General features: G+C 43.3%; 2 protein-coding genes and 1 long non-coding RNA gene across 4 annotated transcripts; 1 reads left to right on the top strand and 2 right to left on the bottom strand.

Annotated features, from left to right (window-relative positions):
- Nucleotides 1-214: 214 nt before the first annotated feature.
- Nucleotides 215-9,549, bottom strand: COQ6 (coenzyme Q6, monooxygenase). The gene is made up of 12 exons (XM_040601921.1): nt 9,318-9,549; nt 7,546-7,680; nt 6,797-6,855; nt 5,554-5,677; nt 4,982-5,112; nt 4,511-4,618; nt 4,347-4,409; nt 3,890-3,997; nt 3,280-3,482; nt 2,051-2,166; nt 1,496-1,662; nt 215-367 (listed from the first exon to the last, which is right to left on the bottom strand). The coding sequence occupies exons 1-12, from the start codon at nt 9,478-9,480 to the stop codon at nt 338-340; spliced, it is 1,407 nt and encodes a 468-aa protein (XP_040457855.1). The 5' UTR covers nt 9,481-9,549; the 3' UTR covers nt 215-337.
- A 111-nt stretch (nt 9,550-9,660) lies between these two features.
- On the top strand, nt 9,661-18,269 carry FAM161B (FAM161 centrosomal protein B). 2 transcript variants are annotated; one of them, XM_040601918.1, is made up of 9 exons: nt 9,661-9,735; nt 9,883-10,100; nt 11,280-11,842; nt 13,575-13,912; nt 14,291-14,418; nt 14,711-14,878; nt 15,367-15,466; nt 16,866-16,996; nt 17,241-18,269. In XM_040601918.1, the coding sequence occupies exons 2-9, from the start codon at nt 9,952-9,954 to the stop codon at nt 17,329-17,331; spliced, it is 1,668 nt and encodes a 555-aa protein (XP_040457852.1). In that variant the 5' UTR covers nt 9,661-9,735; nt 9,883-9,951; the 3' UTR covers nt 17,332-18,269. The 2 variants fall into 2 exon arrangements, with proteins under 2 accessions (XP_040457852.1, XP_040457853.1); XM_040601919.1 differs by lacking the exon at nt 9,661-9,735 and having other exon boundaries at nt 9,742-10,100.
- LOC121091773 lies at nt 10,007-15,537 on the bottom strand. The gene is made up of 4 exons (XR_005829036.1): nt 15,446-15,537; nt 14,213-14,393; nt 11,328-11,502; nt 10,007-10,112 (listed from the first exon to the last, which is right to left on the bottom strand). It is a non-coding gene; the product is annotated as an uncharacterized LOC121091773 (long non-coding RNA).
- Nucleotides 18,270-19,665: the final 1,396 nt, after the last annotated feature.

Here is a 19,665-nt window from a genome sequence, read left to right as displayed (position 1 = left end):
CAGCAAAAGTTGCAGCTGGCAAAATTCAGCACCGTATTTGCCAAAAGCCAGACAGTGGTTTTCACCTCAAGCTGCAATTCAAGAGCCCCAAATTAAAAGCACATCGTACAGAGAGTTCTGTGGCTGAAGACACCATCGTACTACAGGAAGAGACTGTAAATCCTCTTGAGGAGAGCCGAAGAGACAGAACTTTTTCATAAACCAGTGAATGATGTAAGACACAACTCCATCCCTGTTTTTATTGTTAAAATAACACAACTCCAAGATCCAAGTCAGTCACAGTCCTTATAAGGGCAATACATTCACTGGCACGCTGCTGCTCCAAACTGACAACAAATCACTTGCTGGCAAAAGCCATGATTTGCTCCTAAAAAAGAGTAGAAAAAGAAAAGTAATTCATAAACTGGTAATAAGCACATATTCTAGAAAGCAGCTGTAGTCTCCTTCCTTTTATATATATCAACAACAGTTCTTTGTCAGCCTTCCTAGCCAAATGCAGAGCACCTATCCCTGTATGCTAGAAAACTGAAGTTGCAGCATCCCATTGTAGCATGAAACAGGTGTTACCAATAGGTTGCGTGCTCAGAAAAGAGGTCTTCATTTGGTTTTCTGCTTTAAACAGAGAAACAGAAAAAAAATGGAGCAGTGAAGCAGTGGCAGCATAGTCCTCTTTTTAAGGAAACTAATACAGACACCTTGCCAGTGGCAGCTACTGTGCCTTCAGAACTTACTGCTCTTCAGCTTGGGTAGTGTCTTTACTGTGAGCGTAACACAAAGGAAACAGGCCACCTCTGTTAAACAGGAAGAAGGTGACTTGATTTGTGGAATAAAACATTCAAATCCAGGAATGAGGAATCTGATTTGAGGGTCCTTGGGAGCTTTGAGAGCAGGTGGCTTAAAAAAAATCATGAAAATCCATCCACTAGGTCAAGATGGTGCAACAGACACCATCGGACAGGAAGACAGGCTGCAAATGGAGGGTCTTTTAAGACTGAACCTCCTCACAACTGCCTGCCTCAGGTAATGCCATTATAGAGACTTGCACTGCTGCTACGAGGGAACAGTTTCACAAGGCAGAACAGCACAGAAACAGGTAACTCATTTGAGCTGCACACCACATCTGCCAAGTCACCTGATGTCACCTTATTCTTAGTGAAGATGTGTCTACATAGGGCTGGTTTTTCATAGTGTGTTTTTGGAATGCAGTTCAAGGTTCCACATTTTCATTGCACAGCACAATAAAGCCAAAGACTTCTAATGACTTCTAACCCCTGACTACTGATAGAAACACTTGGATCCCTTATCCTCCCTGGTGCAGAGCAAGAAAAGTTACTACTGAGCCATTAGTTATTTAGGAATTCCTCAGGCTCATTCAGGACACAAAACCTCAGAGTGAACAAGTAGCATTTTCCAACCAAAAATTTTTCATTTAAAAGAAAAAATAATTCACAGCTTTGGACTCTTCCTACGGCCCTCACTAAAGTGAGAGTCTTACTTTGACAAAAGGCAGGGCATTTGTTGCTTGCAATCCCCATGTCCTCAGCAACACCAAGGGAGTCAGTCTTGTGGAGTAAAGCCTCTTTAGCACATCAATAGCAGCTATCAAGGAGACATTGTGCCTCTGACGTTCTGTCTCAAACTTTAAGAGATGTCTTAAGGAGCCTGGAAGAGAACAGAATGTTCCTATTAAAGCTGACATGCCACAACTGTGCATTTTATTTATATAGCAGTCTTCACTGACAACTGAAAACAGAGAAAGAGAACAGAGCAATGGTCTATCTTAATTAATAAAGGCCTCCATCCATCAGCTAGTGCTCTTCATCTCACCACCTCTAACTGCCATCCTGCAGAACTTTTTTTTTTTTTTTTTTAAAGCAGCTTTGAGATTTGTGGGATGGAAACTGCATCCAAGAATCTTTCACTGCTCCACAGCCAATCAGAGATGCTTATTTCAAACACAAGACAGCAGCACACTTAACCTGCGTGTCCTGATAGCAGCAATGGCCTGTAAGACTCATCTTACTGCCACTTCATCATCTTGGATCCTTACCCAGGTCACTCCCATTGAAGGCTGCTGCACTGAGGTGACGCGCTAAACATTCAATATCGCCAAAGCCCAGGTTTACACCTTGTCCTGCAAGTGGGTGGACTCTGTGTGCTGCATCCCTGGAGCAAGAGAAGACAGAAATTTATATCTCTTCTTGAAGAAAGTCATAATGGATGACAGACCCCCAGTATGGCACTCCTCAGTTCCTTGCAATGAACACCACCTTACAGCAGCATATACATTTTATCCAGTACCTCCCTGTATCTATGCCAAATGATCTGACTGCCTCTCCAGTTGTAGGAAGCAAGATAAAGGGGAGGCAACAAAAAGCAGTTCTGAAAAGAAAAATTATAAAGAGGTGACTAACCAAAGAATCAAAGCCCTCTCTCAGCTCACATGTGGAACAGGCCTTAATGTTTTTGTAAGTGACCTCAGCACAACAGGAAGTCTGTCATCACAAACACAAAGGAGACAGACATCATGAATACAAAGGAGAAGAGGGATATTATTGAAAAGAAACAAAATCAGGTTCTTTTATGAGCAGACTTATCTGTAAAGGACAAAGCCAGACATACTGATAAGTGAGTCAAAGTCAGAGAAAAGGAATGAAGTTTGGGTATGAAATGTAAGATCATGCACTCAACAAGCTATCAAGCACAGAGTGCTCCTGAGCAGGGAGTGGCTCACAGGTTGGAAAGATGAGTATCTGAAGTGTAATACAGCATCCAAGAATTACTATAAGCTGCCAGTGTATTGCAGCTGTGGTGGAGAAAAAAGTACGTGCAACCTTAGAATATAAAAGATATTTTCCTTTTTCTATAGGCCACCATACAAAAGCCTATGACATCCCATTTGGAATAATTTGTAAGTTTTGTCATTTGCATTCAAGAAAAGTGAGTTTAAAATTCAAACTAGTACACAGAATGGCTGCTACAGTGTTTGGAGAAGAACAGGTCCAGCATGAGATAATACTGGATTGTTTCACTGAACTACACAAACCAGAAAAGGGAAATAATTATCCCACAGTTTATGTAAAAAGCACACACAACGGACAGGGCGCTACTCACAGAAAACAACTGTTGGCACAAGAGCACACAGTACAAACTGGGCCTGGATAAAGTCACACTGAAACTATAAATTATTTCTAACCATCCAGTTTGTTGACTGGGAGTTGCTATACTCTCATCACTTCTGACCACACGCCACCCACGGGCTACTATTAGGGACCTTACCCGATAAGAGCCACGCGGTGCTGGACATACTCGGTCGCATGCCCCATTCCAAGAGGGAACATGACTCGACTCTCTGGATCTGCTTTAGCAACACTTGGGGGCAGCTGACGGACTGCAGTCCCTGCGGGCGTCAGGAGTAAAATAGCAGATCGAAACATGGCCCCAGCAGTGTCGATGAAGTCCGAGTGGTTTATGTTGCTCCACTGAAAAAACAAACAAAGCTTTAAGATGTTAACCCTAACTAGACATATAAAAGAATCCAGTTGAAAAGAAATCTGAAAGAGCTCCAAATACTGAATTTTAACTTCTTGGACAACATTTTACAGTAGAAGAAATTATCTTCATTGTTTTAAGACATTTTCCAACTAGGATGAGTCTACCCTTCCCACTTTTTGGAAATTTAGTTCAACTTCTGTGACTTTCAGAACTAACCTAACTCAGTCCCAAAGGGTCATCCTTTCTTTGCAAAGTGCCTTTTTAGTACCATCCTCACCAGAGAAAGGAACTTGAGAATCCACCTCTCCCATGACTACCCTTTAAGCTGTAGGGTTCCATTATATTTCTCGTGATTACAACAAAGCCTCATACCCACCACGAGGCTGATACTCACAAAGGCAGAGTTGATGCTATCCACAAAACTTTCCTCGTCCATAGCAAGAAGTTCAGATGCATGTTCATGACATGTAGACCAGACCAGAGAGCTGGCAGTGTCAGACAGCTAGTTTTAAGAGAACATCAAGGGTAAGTATCAAGAGAAAAAGAAGGAAAAATAAACCATAAGTGCAGATTTCCCTGCTGCCCTGCCCCATACTAGTCCCTCTGCACATCACTCCTCCAGCTCAACTTGCTACAAGAGCAAAATACCAAGGATAAAGCGAGAGGGCAGGAGGGGGAAAAAATGCAGGAACTGAAAAGTAAAGGGCAGCTGGACAAATTCTGAAAGAGACAGAACCAACAAAGGCAGGCATAGACAAAATTACTAGAAAAGAACAGACTAAAAAAGTAAAGAAACCCAAACAAACAAAACAGACCTTAAAAAAAAATACAGAGACCACAAGTCATCTTACCGGAAGAAGCGCAATTGGCCCTGTGGGAAGGAACCTCTGCCACGCTACGTTATTGTCTGTGGCCTACAGTGGAAAGAACCAAGCAGACAGTTAGGAACTAGCAACCTGAATCACTTGCTTAAGCTGTTCTGCTGCTTATGGAAGAGTCATTAGCAGCATTTCACCTCAGACAAATGAAGAGTTGCCACCACAGCTGACTGGTCATACTGATGCTCAATGTTCTTAATTTCAGCTTTCTGCCGGACTAGAGAGTTATGTCCATCCGCACCGATCTGCAAAACAAAGAGATACAAAGCAACCTCTTCAGCCACTCCTAAGAAAGCCAATACACCAGCCTACAAACCTCAGCCTGCACATACACATTTTGTGTTTATTCAGAATAAAAAAAAAGAAAAATAAAAAAAGTCCCCAAAAACCAGAAGAAGTGGCCCATTCTGCTCTTGTCCACTTTGTCTCATACCGGGTACAGAAAAGGCTATGCACCATGTCCCACAGCATCTCTGTCAGTTAGCCACTCACCTCACTCAAGCCCTCCACGTGGGTGGAGCGGCACACACGGAATCAGAACCAAATCCAGTGGAAAGGACTTGGGTGAGAGATGATGCCTGATCAACAGAAATAAAAAGTTTAGTTACCAGCAGTTTGGTCTGAAGTCTGCGTCCATCAGCTAACTCAATTTGGACCCAAGGGCTTGTATCACATCTGTGAGAGGAAAGGGGCCAGGTATACCCGACTGCTCTGCTCCCGTAGAAAACCTCCACCCGGTCTGATGGGAACACAAAGTACCATGGTCACAGCATGATACAGACATGAAAAGAGGAAACATTGCTACAACAGCAAAGGCCATACGTGTCTTAATGGCAGCCTTAAGAGCTGACACTACAATTCTCAAGGCGCTCTGAAATAACAGATCGGGCCAACCCTTTGTCACTGCAACGCCTGCTCTGGATAGAGAGCTACAGATCTTCTCATTAAGTCTATTTTTGGAGAGACTTATGTTCTGGAGAACTACAGATGCAACTGCTTTCTTGCTGTATAGCCTTTGGAAGACAGATTTCTCCCTCCCCTCCCAATTCAAGAAGCTGCCTATGTCTCAGAGTTACTTATTAGATTAATTTCTCCCTCTCACAACGTGGTGCATACAACAGAAGGCAAGTAACTGAAAGCTCTCTGCAGGAAATAAAATATTAAAGAAGTTGTCCACTACCTGCTACTGCATCTAACTGTTTTGTGAGAGCAGACATAATGACATCATTCTCCACTATGTAACCCATGTCATCTAAGTCATCTTTCTCAAAAACGATCATGGCTTCTGAACAAGCATCCCACACCTACAAAGAAAAAATACATTACATGAAGCTACACAATAAAGAAGTGCTGTTCCTTTTAGGGACTATGAATGTATCCATCCTAATGGGAAAAGGACACGGCAATCTAGAAATGCAGAACTACAGGAAATGTCCTGGATTACTGTTTACTCCCAGCTACTACAGTAAATCACGTAATTCCTTTCATACAATTATTTAGCTTCATCTCAAAACCTAATTGCAAAGTTTTTTATCCCTACTTTCCTGTTACAGAGTTAACATATAAAGCTGCCCCACCACCCTGTGGGTTAACACCAGCAGGCAGCTCAGCCCCACACAGCCGCTCGCGCACTCCCCTGCAGTGGGATGGGGAAGAGAATTGGAAGGGTAAAAGCATGAAAACTTGTGGGTTGAGATAAAGACAGTTAATAGGTAAAGCAAAAGCTGCGTGTGCAAGCAGAGCAAAACAAGGAATTCATTCACCACTTCCCGTCAGCAGGCAGGTGTTCAGCCATCTGCAGGACAGCAGGGCTCCAGCATGTGTAACAGTTACTCGGGAAGTCAAATGCCCTAACTCCAAACGTCCTCCCCTTCCTCTTTCTCTCCCTCAGCTTTTATTGCTGAGCATGATGTTGTATGGTGTGGGATATCCCTGAGGTCAGCTGGGGTCAGCTGTCCTGGCCGAGTCCCCTCCCAGCTTCTTGTGCATGTCCTGGCAGGGCAGTGAGAGAAACAGAGCCAGCCTGGCGCTGCGTAAGCACTGCTCAGCCATAGCTAAAACATGCCTGTGTTATCAACAGTTTTAACTACAAATCCAAAACACAGCACTGTACAAGCTACTATGAAGAAAATTAACTCTATCCCAGCCAAAACCGAAATCACACCTTTACCTTTATTTCCTGACTAGCACGCCTGCCTCAATATCTACAGCTTCCATTAGGAATCAACCTTTCATTCCTGTATTGTCAAGACGCTGAGGACAGGTATTTCTGAGTAGATTGCTACCCCAAAGAAATTAACAGAAATCATCATAAGCAGGACCTGCCCTTTGCCAAAGGAAAACCCTTTGGATCATTACTGTGAGTACTTCTGAGAATGCAAAGTGACAGACACACAGTATATTTGCAGCTGTAAGGAAGGCACCTGCATTCGCCGGAATGGTTTGAGTCTCAGGCTGCAGACATGATCCCAGGCACCAAAACCTGAAAGACGAAAAGGACACAATCGCATGGAGGTGCAGGTTCACACGTGACATTGGGACCCAGACAAACTGAAGCTCGCTCCACACTCTCCTCCTCCCTCCCTGCCCATCAGTGCCCAGACTCTGGGCCAGGTCTGCCTCGATACTCTCACAGCTCCAGCATCGCATCACTGCACTGTTAACATAAGCCAGCAGGAACGAAACAATCCCTGGATACTGTGATATAACAGTCAACTCGCACTGTCCTACCACCGAGTAATAAAACAAACACAGAAACACACGGCCATCATTGTTTAGAACATTTCCTTCTCCATAAGGAATCAAGGATCAAATCTGTCTTTAAAATGAAAATTAATTGGAAGCGAGTTACCAGAGCACAGAGCATCAAGTACGTGCTTCTTTTGTGAACAGAAGATTCCAGACGCTTTAGAGAGCACCTTACACCCTTTCACTAGCCTAATTTCACAAATATTTATCTCTAACAAATCAGACCAAGATACCAGAACATGGATCCCTGTTACTAAGACAAGGCTGATTTAATCACAGTTCAGCACATAGAACACTAAGAGACAAATGCAAATAATTCTGTTGAGTTTGGGACGAAGGCAGCCCATGCTCAAAGGGGTTTTGTTTAAACAAAATAAAACCAGTTCAAATACACTGTTAAGAATGCAAACAACAGAAATCATACTGCTTAGCAGGGTTGCCGATCCTGGGGAAATGGAGCTGACCCTGTTGCTGTAACTGTCTGGCATGTGATCATAATCTTTCCTAGGACCAGCCTCCAGCAGAGCAATCTTCTTATCACGGAAGTGGATATCATGCCCTAAAACAAGCAAATACACGCTTTGTTACAATGCTCCTGCCAAAAATCTCATTTCTTATTTCCCTATCAGTAATGGCTCTGCATTTCTGCAATACAATAGAGTACGTGCAAAACTTAATAAGCAACACATTTACAATACAGGTTTTGACCAGGCAGGTAAACTTTTGTATTACAAAGCTTTATGACCACAATGCTGTTACTGAGATGGACAACCCTTTTGCAGTTAAGGCAAGGATTAGATGTTTTCTTGTTGTACAAAATTTACATTTTTGTACAAATTTGTGCCTATCTTGTTATGGAAGTTCATTATTGAAGTAATTAAGGAGTAAAATCTGCAATGTTTACTCCACACACAGAACAAGTTTTTCAGAGTTTAAACATAAATTCACCTATTAGAGCAAGAGATCAAAATAAAACTTCTATGACACTTAGCAACTACAATAATGTTTTCTTTATCCTCATATTCCAGCAGTGGAATAGCACAGTTAGTTCAGACTTTTAACTATCACTTAAACTGAACTGGAAAAAAGAAAGAATGAAGAGAGGACTCAAGTGAAGAGTAAATCACACTACAACTGAATTAGGCAGGCCTGTTGCATATGACTGCTATGGTTGCAGAAGGTATGGAGAGCAGAAATGGTGTCCTTGTAACATCTAGAGTTTACTCCTACAGCACCCTAGTAGCAGCAGTATCCTGAATGTATTTTCTAGATTATGCATAACGTAACCTTATCTCTTGAAAGGTCCCAAAGCTGCATGTTAGCCTCAGATATCACTGCTGGAGGGGATCCTTAGGCCGTCTCAGTTCAGCTGTGGTCTTGTTTAACAAAACAAGCAGAACAACAACAAGTTTGCAAGGTAAACCTTATACTTGCAACGCATTTATTACTTAGGACCTTTGGTCTTCACACTCTTTTCTTAACACTTCCGTCACTACTACACCCTTCTGAATCTACACTACAAATAAGGCAGCAGCCACTACTCTCAGGATTTCTAGTGGTACAAACCAAGCACAAACCCATTTTAATTTAGTATTCACATGCTTAAAACACAGGGTCAGAGAATAAACTTCGGATCAGAAAAGCATTCTCAGCTATGGCTGAAATTACACATCAGTGAGTTAAGGGTGGCCGTGTTTAACAGAAACACTATAAGCAGTCCACAGAATTCAAAGTAATGGCTATGCTAACATATATCTGTCTATAAATACAAGGCTTATCATAGCAATCAGCTAACCAAACAGCTTTAAGTCAACTTTAGAGTGCTGTCATAAGGGGATGCAGGAATAAGGTGATTCCACAGCAGGATCTTGAACATTAAGATTCTAAATAACTACAGACTTATCTCACGCTGTCACCAAGACGTATTAATAATTACGGTCGACTTATACAAGTACCCGATACTCCACACATTGAACAGTTTTGGGAAAGCTCCGTAAGTTTTTCGTGGAACCGGGTGAGGCAGCAGGACACAAAACCCGTGACCCGCTGAACTCACAGAACGAGGCCTCGGGAGGCCCGAGGACCGCCGAGATGTCGCACCACCGCGGCGGGGGCAGGAAGGACAGGAGGCGGGCCAAGCCGGGCCGGGGGCACCCGCGACACCGGCCGGAGCGGGCGAGAAGGTCACAGCCTTACCTAGAACGGCGGCCATGGCGCTCCCCACCATACCCCCACCCGACACCACCACATCGTAGAGCGGCGCGGCGGTGGCGGCGACAGACCGGAGCGGAACCCGCGGCCCAGCCCACAGCCGCCCACCCAGCGGAGCCAACAACCCCCGTCCGCACACCGCCGCCATGACAGCGGAAATGACGACACGCCCCCACCTCCGAACGGAAGTCGCGCCGGGAAACCATAGCAACGTAGCCTGCCTGAGGGAGCGCTACGCCAAACAGCTCTTCCCGAGCGCCAATGAGCGAGCGGCAGGTGCGGCCCGCCTTGGAGACTGATTGGCTGTTTCAGGCTAAGAAGGCGGGACTAGAGTGCAGCGAGCTTCGCTGATTGGCGGGGCTCGGGAGTTGTGCCGTTAGAGAGGCAGAGGTGGCTCCTGCAGGTGAGGGGAACGGCCTAGTCTCGGTGATCGCCGTTTTACCTCAGCCGCCGGGGCTGAGGTAAAGCCGCCATCGCCGAGGCGGGCACAGAATTTGAGGTCTCACCTGCGAAACTAGCGCTTTTCGTGTTATTTTTTATTTCCTTCCAGGTGACACGGCATCTCCTCAGGCTGTAGCGGCCTCAACTCCTGCATCTCCTGCATCTCCTGCCTGGGAGCATGGGAGGCCGCCAGTCTCCGTTAGAACCGGGCTTACCGTGCCAGGGAAAATTCTGGGATGCCCTCGGGGTATCGGAAGAGGATGAGGAGCTGGAGGGTTTCAGGCGGGAGGTGGCAGTCCTGCGTGACAAGCTGCGGGAGGCTCTCAGGTAGGATGGTGCCTGGTAAGGATGGTAGAATGGCATGGGGGATTCCTGCTGCTGCTGAGCACGGAAGTCCCAAGATACATGTATATAGTACCGAAAAACTGGCCACAAATGTTATTCACTAATGGAAGGATGGGGCCAACAGGTGCCCACCTAAACAGCATTCACAGGAACTGCACAAATCCCATTCCTGCTCATCAACTAATCGTGTTTACAATTTGCTAGCAGATCACACGCAATTCTATTCAGCATCCAGTCTTCAGAGCTGGGGTCTCTCCAACATCTAGCTCTCAGATGTCTTGCGGTTAGCCCAGCTTGAAGTTCACTAGCAGATCACATACACATTACATGTGTACATACACACAGATATATATATATATATATTCACACATGTTACAAAGCAAATAGTTTATTCAGAAAAACAGTCTGCGACAATCCCCTGGCAAGTGCATTGACCAGGAAGGAGCCTGTTTATACATGACTGGCACCTTCCGTTTGCTCCCCTTTTCCCATTTTCCTGTTCTCAGTCCACCCTGATCCTTCCTTTTTACCTGCATTTACTCCTACCCCAAATATCTAGTCAGTTTTACTCAGTTTCACAATCACCCACAAACATCTTATGAGAATTTTGCTATTTCAATAAGACCCACAATAGTCTTGTTTTTTTTATCATTAATTATATGGTCTTGTCATCAGCTACAAAGTTTCCAGCTGAATCTCTTTAAGAGTTGCACTAAAGCAGTTCCTTGCAATGGCCCTTCCATCAGCATCTTAGGAATGCTGGTGTTCAGTACTGTTAGGATTTCTGCATCTGTGTACCTAATTTATTGCCTCTCCTGAGCAGCTATCAGCCATATATCCTTAAAGTTGGAACTTTCTGGTTTACTTGTGGCCTTTCTGGTAATACGAGTGCTAGCAGCATAATAAATTGCATTACAAATCTAAGTAGGCGTAACCGCCATTTTATGCATGGAAAATGGAAAACAAGCAAAGCTCTGCTCATGAACTTTGATAGCAAAGCAACATAAAGAGCATGAGAACGATGAATGATAAGCCCTAGGCCTGTCTTTTAATAACCAGCTCAGTCTGTGGTGTCTTTCTCTGAATCAGTAGTGCGTCCCTTCTTTTAACTTGTTTTTTAATGATTGCACTTATTTCCTCTTCATAATGTCTTCGTCTTAGTTGTACATCTGGAAACAAAAGGCAGTCTAGTTCTTTGATTGACCTCACCTCGGACAGTACCTGGGATCAGCAAAAGCCTCACTTGTTTCCTAAATCCCGCTTAAGGCCAAAAAGCGCTTCATCTCCCTGGATTCCTTCCATCACCATCCCTCAGCCTTTCAAAATGACGCTGCGGGAAGCTCGCAAAAAGTCCCAGCTGATGAAGTCATACATGTTTCTTGAACTAGACAAACAGAGAGACAAAATGCAAAGCCAGGATGAAGCTGAATGTCAGAAACAATTCCGGGCACAGCCTGTACCTGCCCATGTGTTTCTGCCCCTTTATCAGGAAATAATGGAGCAGAATGAGATTCGCAGGCAAACGGCAACACAGAAAAGAAAGGAGCTGCTACTTTCTACCCAGAGGCCCTTCAGTTTCCTGGAGAAGGAGGAGAAAAAGAAAGAAGCTATCAGACAAAAGTTCTTGGCGGCAGCAACCTCAAATGAGAGTTCCAAACAGAAGCAAGCCAGTAAAAAAGTTCCTAAATCTACCTACGGCCCACTTCTTGGAGATAAACTCAAAGGTAAATGCCAGGTTTTTCCTGTAAAAACAACTCCCTGCCTGTCCCTCGCTGTCTCCATGCTGGGAGGTAGGATCGTGGCATTACTTGGAGCATGAAGCCAGTATCACTATGTGCCCTGGTGGTATCTGGTCTCCTGTATATCACTGCTCATTACATCTCACCTAGATGCCCTTACAGGAAAGTGGCCTAAACTTAGCAGTCCTGTACCAGTGTCAGCAGCAGCAGTTCTGTACCACTCCCCAGCACACATGGGTACATTGAGCTCCTCAGGCAGATTTCCATACCCCTTTTGCTGCAAGTCATGACAGTTTGGGAATCCTTCCCTGCAGTGGATTCCATATGTTTGGTTACACTGAAGGGACTTGGATGATTTGTGGCACAAACGTGAAGACAGACATAGTGTCAAAAGCATCCAAGGTCGGTGCAGTATCTTGGAACTGATAATTTTACTCCCACCCAAGTAATCTGTGCTGCACAGAACCTCTAGGAGAAAAATATTTCCTGAGCCCAAATCAGGCAATTGATTCAGTTCTAAGTGACAGTGCAGTTGTCCAGTCTCTCCTGCCATTTTCTGATGTTTTCAGTTACCTTCCCACTGACTCTCCACCTTATTAAGTGCTAAAACAGGGGAGGTAGGTGCTAGGACTGTTCTAGCCAGAGGGACAGCCAAGGAAATTTTCGTGATGCTCAATTTCTTTCAGATGGCTTAAGCCCCCACAGCTTGAAGTGTGAAGTAAGCAATACAGACTTCATGCTTGAATATGGAACTAAACCAGTCTTCGATAATTCTCATTGGTTTTCTTACTCCTTTCTTTTTTTACCGTTTCCTACTAATTTCTTCTTGAGTATACACCAGTTCAGTTTTCATCAGAGAACATTCTGTTGTGTGTGCTAAACTAAATATATTAGAAAGGTAAAAGAAAGCAAAGGACAAGCCGGTGTTCTATCTAGTATATGAGAAGGGAGGAGGGATGAACATTTCATACCTCAGTCAATGCAAACTTATAAATAGACTCAGAAAAAGTCTTACTTTTCAAACAGCAGTATTGATTTCTTTTTTTCTAAAAGCAAAAAGCCAGCCCACAGCCAACCATTCATCTGTATTTTCACAAATATTTAGTGCTGCACAGGAAAGGACTCAGTTTGATGCTGTACCCTGAAGCACGCTCTTTCTATGGAAAGTTTGTCACAGAAGTCACAAGACATGATCCATCCACCAAGTTCTCCTTACTTAAAATCTTTTCCAAGATAGACAAACACTGCTGGATATTGCATGTCACCCGTTACAGGTGTATGTGAACAGTCATACACCTGGATCACACAGTCAACATAATGGCGTATGCGCCTGTATGTCCCATATGAAAAGTAGAACCTTGATTAACACAACACTTCTGCCAGACAAAGGCCACAGGTTATCTAGTACCCCTAAGAGCAGGAATAGGAGGAGGAGGCTTGTTCAGTAACTTAACTCTGGTAAGCGAAAGAGATATTTGGAGATTAATGGCTAAGAAAGAGGCTACCCATTTTTTTCTGGTATCCTTGAATATTTTTTTCCTGGCAGGCAGAGGACAGAGAGGCTGGAAAGTGGGGAAAAAGAACAGAGGATGGCTGGTCTCTCATACATGTGTAGCTCCCATCATAAAAAAAAACAGCTGTAGAGTTGTGCAGTGGCAATTTCAGAGTCTTTTATGTCACTCATATTCTTCTCATTGCTTTGCTTTTGATTCATTAGAAGCTGAACTCTACAGAGAAATCCGCATTCAAATGAGAGCGAAGGATTTGCTTGAGAGCTCCATAGCTCCTATAGATACTAGCACCTGTCAGAGGGAGCCTCAATCCCGAACTGCCACTAAAACTAAGCAGGAAAGGCTTGGCTTCTTGCAGGACAAAAGTTTCAGCTTCAAGCCAAGGATTAATCCAACAATACCGGATTTTGAAGGACTTTACTGGGCATTTCAGAGGGAAGCAGTAAGGAGACAAGAAATCAAAGAGGCAACTCGTAATAAGCCATTCAAGCTAAGAACCTCCAATCTCCGTGGCAGGCAGAGGCAGGCTAATGAAAAACTAAAGGTGAGATGACTGGATATTTCTGTGGTACTGCTTTCTCCGATCAAGATAGTAACTTCTTAAATTTCTAGCATTTATTTATGGATGGTTAATGTCCTGTGACCTCTGCCCTTGTCTTGGGAATACTGCAGAATTCTAGGACAAAGCAGAGAACAAATTTCTACACAGAGATGAGCTGTGACAGCTAAGGCTCAGCCACCCTTCCATACTCTCAGTCACACCTCCTTCCCCTCATCCCTCAGCTCCTCCCCATGTAAATCCCTATTGATGGAAGAGAGAAGAATGAGTGCATTGCCCTCATACCCCAGCTGTGGTCTTGGGTAGACAGAGGAGATTCTGTACTGTGAACAAATACGCTGAATGAAGTTCCATTTTTTTCAGGATTCTCAGCAACTTTCCAAGGTTTCAGTGCAAAAAATTCATTCTCTTTCCGGACTTTCCTCTCTGTCTTCCAACACCCTTCCAGTGCATATCACAGATGCAACTAGAAAAAGGGAATCTGCTATTAGGTAAGTAGAAAAGTTTATCTAAAAGACCACACACCAACTAATGACCAAAATGGAGGAAAAAAGTCAGTGTTTTCCCTCATCACATTAACTACATCAGCAATACTTTTCCTAAATGTTTCTCTGTCTTCTTTCTTTGCTAGTTCTTGCCCTGACTCTCACTTGATTTGGGAGCTGCACAGTCATATGTCTGAAATTTTGCTTTTCTCCTTAAAGGACTACAAAAGTAAAATTCCCTGCTAGCATGTAGCCTGGCAGTCTTAAGTGAGCTCATTAGTAACTTTTTTCTAAATAGATACTCCCAAGATAACAAAAAGGAAGGGGACAAGGAAGGAATTTATTGGCTGGAGAAACAGAAAAAGAAATGTCAAGCTATCCGAAAGTCAGTGAACAGCCGAGCAAAAGCCCTAGATCCGCATAAAAGTCTGGAGGAAACACACAAGGAGAAGTTGAAACAGAACCGGTCAGTATCCTATTCTGCACAGAAACAATCTGTTTGCTCTACTAATTGGGAATCATCAGATAATCATTTAGGAGGAATTGGGTCTAAGAACATTCCTAGCCTAACTTTCTTGGCTCTCATACCCATTCCACATTCATTTGGATTTCTCGACAATTCCACACTACTCCTTCCATACAGAACAGTTTCCTTTAGATTAACATTTGTAGAAACTAATTTGTACAAACAAGCCAACTGAAATGTATGATTTGGTAAGGCACACACAAGAGCACATTTTCTGAAAATGTGAACACTGGCTCTCTGCTTCCAGTCCAGTAGTAAAGCTTTGCTAATGGGTCCGTAAGTGACCAGTGTAGGATATTTTTTTCCCAGTATTTGGAATCAAGAGAATTACCAGAGCTATTTAAAGGACGAAGCAGTTACTGAGAATTCCTCATTCCTGATCAGCTACAGTCAGAGGGAACCTGTATTAGGCAACTTTTCCATTTCAGGCAAACTATGAGAGACAGAACAAAGGAATACAGAAAGGAGCTGGAAGAAATGCAGCTGCGAGTCAAGAACAAACCATACCTCTTTGAGCAGGTCACCAAGGTAACTGTTCAAGTTCCAGGTTGTTTCTGGGTGACTCCATACATTGTCTTTCATGTAAGGCAGGCATTAAGAAATGCAGTCTCAAGTTAATTCACAGATAAGAAGGTGCAAATGGTTGTATAGTGTCTTGACTACACTCAAAATAACACATGGAAGGGCCACCCAAGTAAAATTTAAATTCCTTCCCACCACTTGAAAAAACACTCAAGACTTTTTTTCTTGGTTGTAGAGCTTTCCAGTCCCCAGTATATACTGCAATCAAAATATCTGGTCTGATCAAACTCAAGGCCTTGTCACACCAGAAATTATATGAATACCTATTCTGCACCTAAATACCACAGCCTACGGTCTAGAATTTTTAAAACTTCTTTTTCTTAAAGCCCTCTCCAGTTGAGCACTTACTCTAGTGTTACTAGAAAAACATTCATGACAGCTGTATCGCTTATATCCCCTGCAAGTTCTGCTCTCTGGGGCTGCGTTCAGCACATCTCATCCATCACGCGCCGCCAGCTGCAAATCTACGTTGCACTGGAGGTGTAGGTACGATCTTTACTCTCTATAAAGCATCTTTTCCCCAGGGTTTTCTCTTCCAGTTCTGTCTCCTTCAGGGATGATAATCTGGTTAGAGACAGAGTGACGATACACTGACAACATGCTGATTTAAGGTTTCTCAATAGAATGTACCCTCCTGGGTCAGACTTTCTGTTCAGGTGAGTGGTTAACGGAGGCACATTTGGATGATAAGTGTTGGTAACATTTCTGTTTGCCGGGTTCCGGTAGTATCGATAGCATTCACTCGTATTGAGACAAGATTTCTGTCCTTCCATAGAGAACACCTTAATCTTTAGGAACTGGCCAGTCTCCCTGGAAAACTGTCATCTCAGACTCCATTAATTGGCAAGGTTTATTTGGAGGCAGTGAGGATATAGGATCCAGGATGCTTGGTTTTCAGTTTCATGAAGGTGAGCTGACAGGAAGATATTTCACAGGTGTTTTCCATTTATTGAACTCCACTGTCATTAGTGCTTACAAGTTACAAGCAAACATGCTTCCAGAATTTCTCACAACCCTTTGTTGCACGTATTCTCAATTTGAGTGTCTGAATCAGGGCTCAGACACAAGTATGCTAGTCTGGTAGGACTGGAATGCTGTAGAAGCAGGAGGAACAGAAGAAGGAAGAATAAAAAGAACAGAAGCAGAAAAAGATGAGCTCTGGCTTAGAGAGATGTGAGACATCATCCTAGTATTCAGTTGTGGCACTGTACTGTATTGATGAGAGAAATTTTGGGTAGGGCCTTTACTCCTGTTCTCTTTAGGAGTGTCACCTGTGAACTTTAAAATGACTTATGGGGAACTGTATGCTTACTACATGCTTACTGTTTAAGTTTCACTTTCATAGCATGATGCTCGTCAAGGAGCAGAGCGTCGCTACAGACACACCCTCCAGCAGGTTGGGCTAAGTGAAGAATTTGTGACGAAGAAAGGGAAAGATGCCACTGACTTGCTGGAAGAAGAATCTGATGTTCTCAGGTAATAAAAACAATACAACACAACTCTTGTGCCTTTGACTAAGAACATTTTCCTTGTTCATGAACGCATTCCAGTTTGTATCATCTACTGTAGGCAAAATTAAATCAGCTTCACTCCTCTTATTAAGCATCACGGCTTCTCTATCTTAACTCCTGTGACTGCACTCTATTTCTTATGCATGGAGCAAAGCAGCAAGCAAGCACTGCAAAACATTTCCAGTATTAGACAATCCCTATTTCTGCAGAGCGCCCAAGCCTCGGGATGGAAAGGACGACTGTACTGTACAGGAAGGAGAACCTCACGAGGAACAGAGCAGAAAGGAAATGGCAACATAAAATCTAGCAGAAGAATCCATCGATCGTCTCTGGATTTTTTTAATTCAAGATTCTCCAGGTTAAGCCTCAGGAACTTTATGGTTTAGGCTGACGCCTAAGAGTTGCTGTGGGGTAAGTGAGATGTGAGAACTTAGTGAAGGAAAAAAAAAGAACCAACACGTTTAAAGCATGTCTTGTGCAACCCAGCAAACCCTGCAGCCTCCCTTAGTCTTCACAAGTGTTCCTCGTGTGAGCCATTTCCCTTTCTTTCACGGGCAACAAAAGTTAAAAAGGTTGAAGCATTATCTTTGGATAAAAGCAGATATGAAAGAGGTGCATCCTCTAGTGTCAGCTCCTTGTGTTCACGCCACAGAAGTGCACAGAAAGGGGAGAATGGCCTTCGGGTGTGCTGAATCTTGGTGTACACATGTATGTGGTAGAATGCTTTTAAACAAGGTATTTCTAAAAAAAGCCCAAACAGACGAATTTGACCTACCTTGGGAGAAGACTCAGAGGGAAGTCCTTCCCTGGTGTTAACTCTCCATTCATTCATTACCAGCTCTGCGCACTCCTCCCATTAGGAAGAAGCAACACACTTTCTATATTAAAAAAAAAAACCCATAGGTCATTAATTTGGTCTGGAAAACAACCAAAATTATGAAGAAAGTCTTAATTAAATAATGCATCACTTTGGATTGCTGTTGTCCTAATTATACTAGTACTGTAACATCAAAGATGGACTTTGGTGGAAGAAAGATTACGTATCATTTATTAGCTGTCAGCATGTTGCACTCAAATGCCTGGTGCATCTTGAACAGTGCAGTTCACACACTAGCGGTCCTCCTTTACCTGACAGTAAGAATGACCTCAAAAATACAAACCCTTACCACCTGGAAAAAAACTTACCACTGAGAATTACAGTAGTAATTAATGAGATTAAAAGATTTTTAAATGGCTATCATGTTTCTGCATTGTCCAATTTCTTTATCAATCATCTTTTCCTCACTTAAACAGAAGCTGTGTCTCTCCATCTGAGTCACCTCAATCCATTTCTCCTTACACTGTAACAGCAAAACCTCATCATCAAATCAGAAATGCAGCACCTGTATTAGATAGAGAGATAAAACGGAGATATCTCATTTTTAATCATAACCAAGTACTAGATGCAAGAACCGATGGCACTGGGTTGCAGGCTGCGCTGTTACGCTCCCGCAGAGCCCAATACCCAGCGGAGCGCGCTGGCCGGAGCCGCCCTCCCCTCCGCACTGCCAAGGACCCTGGGAGGGTTTGAGGAAGGCTGGTGTCAGTGTACCAGCTTCTACACAGGTTTAACTGCAGGGCACACAAAGGCTCTTCCTTCTCCTGTATCCCCTGGAAAAGAGCAGTGATGTAATCGTATTGTCACGCTGCCTTGTCACATTGAAAGGGGAAGGAAAGATCTCTTCCGTGCTCCAAGTCTGTGGTCTTAAGCTGGTCAAGCTTGAATGGCTATATCTGAAGGAAGCGTGAAGTTTTAACACATACATTTTAAGGGGTATTCACTAAAACTGGTTGCTAATTTCCATAATAATACTTGATGATGCTTGAAAAAGACGTTTCCAATATGTTAAAGTGTAAAGGAAGACCTTAAGAAAGGTCTTAAGGAACAGAGGCTTGACTTTACATTAATATACGCTATTATGCCACATCCCTTTAACAAACACTGAGGTGGCAGCATGCATGGGTACAGTATAAATTCAAGTCTAATATTGGTCCCTAAACAGAAATTGCTGAAATGGTGATGAAAGTAGAAGCATCAAACTAAGTAACTGAAACTCACTAGCACCTTTCTTGCTAAACAAAGTGTTGTTCTGAAAGTAGGATTACATTTCCGTCACGCTAAAAGAGATTCGTAATCTCTTAATATATCTCAAGTAGGGTATGGCAATAAATCATTTCAACTTTTGCTCTGGATTTTTGCATTTTTAAAAATACTTCAATATTTTTAGTTAAAAGAATTGCAGGCCGTTCAGCTAACCTATACACACACCGTGGTAAAGACGACCTCTCAGTGGAGCATACCGATGAGAGGGCAGCCAAACCACATCAGACCCTGATGCGCAGGTGGAGCTTCTGCAAGAACCTCCAAGATTACAACAGCTTTATCGACAGCAGCGCTACCTTTGCGTTCAGCTAGGGAGCAATATAAACTCAAAACATTCTCTGCATAGCAGCTATTAGAGACACATAGTATCTTAGCAAAACTGCACTCGTAATAATGCCAATTCTGAAGTCTTTTAACAAAAATTCACAACATCTACGTGGTAGACTCATTTTAAAGAGTTTGATACGCCAAACAAATTTTGGAGGGAAAAG

This window comes from Falco naumanni, chromosome 7, assembly GCF_017639655.2.
Source record: "Falco naumanni isolate bFalNau1 chromosome 7, bFalNau1.pat, whole genome shotgun sequence".
In the NCBI taxonomy this organism is placed as follows: domain Eukaryota; kingdom Metazoa; phylum Chordata; class Aves; order Falconiformes; family Falconidae; genus Falco; species Falco naumanni.
The sequence above is the reverse complement of the archived record's forward strand: the minus strand, read 5'-3'. Positions and strand labels throughout refer to the sequence as shown.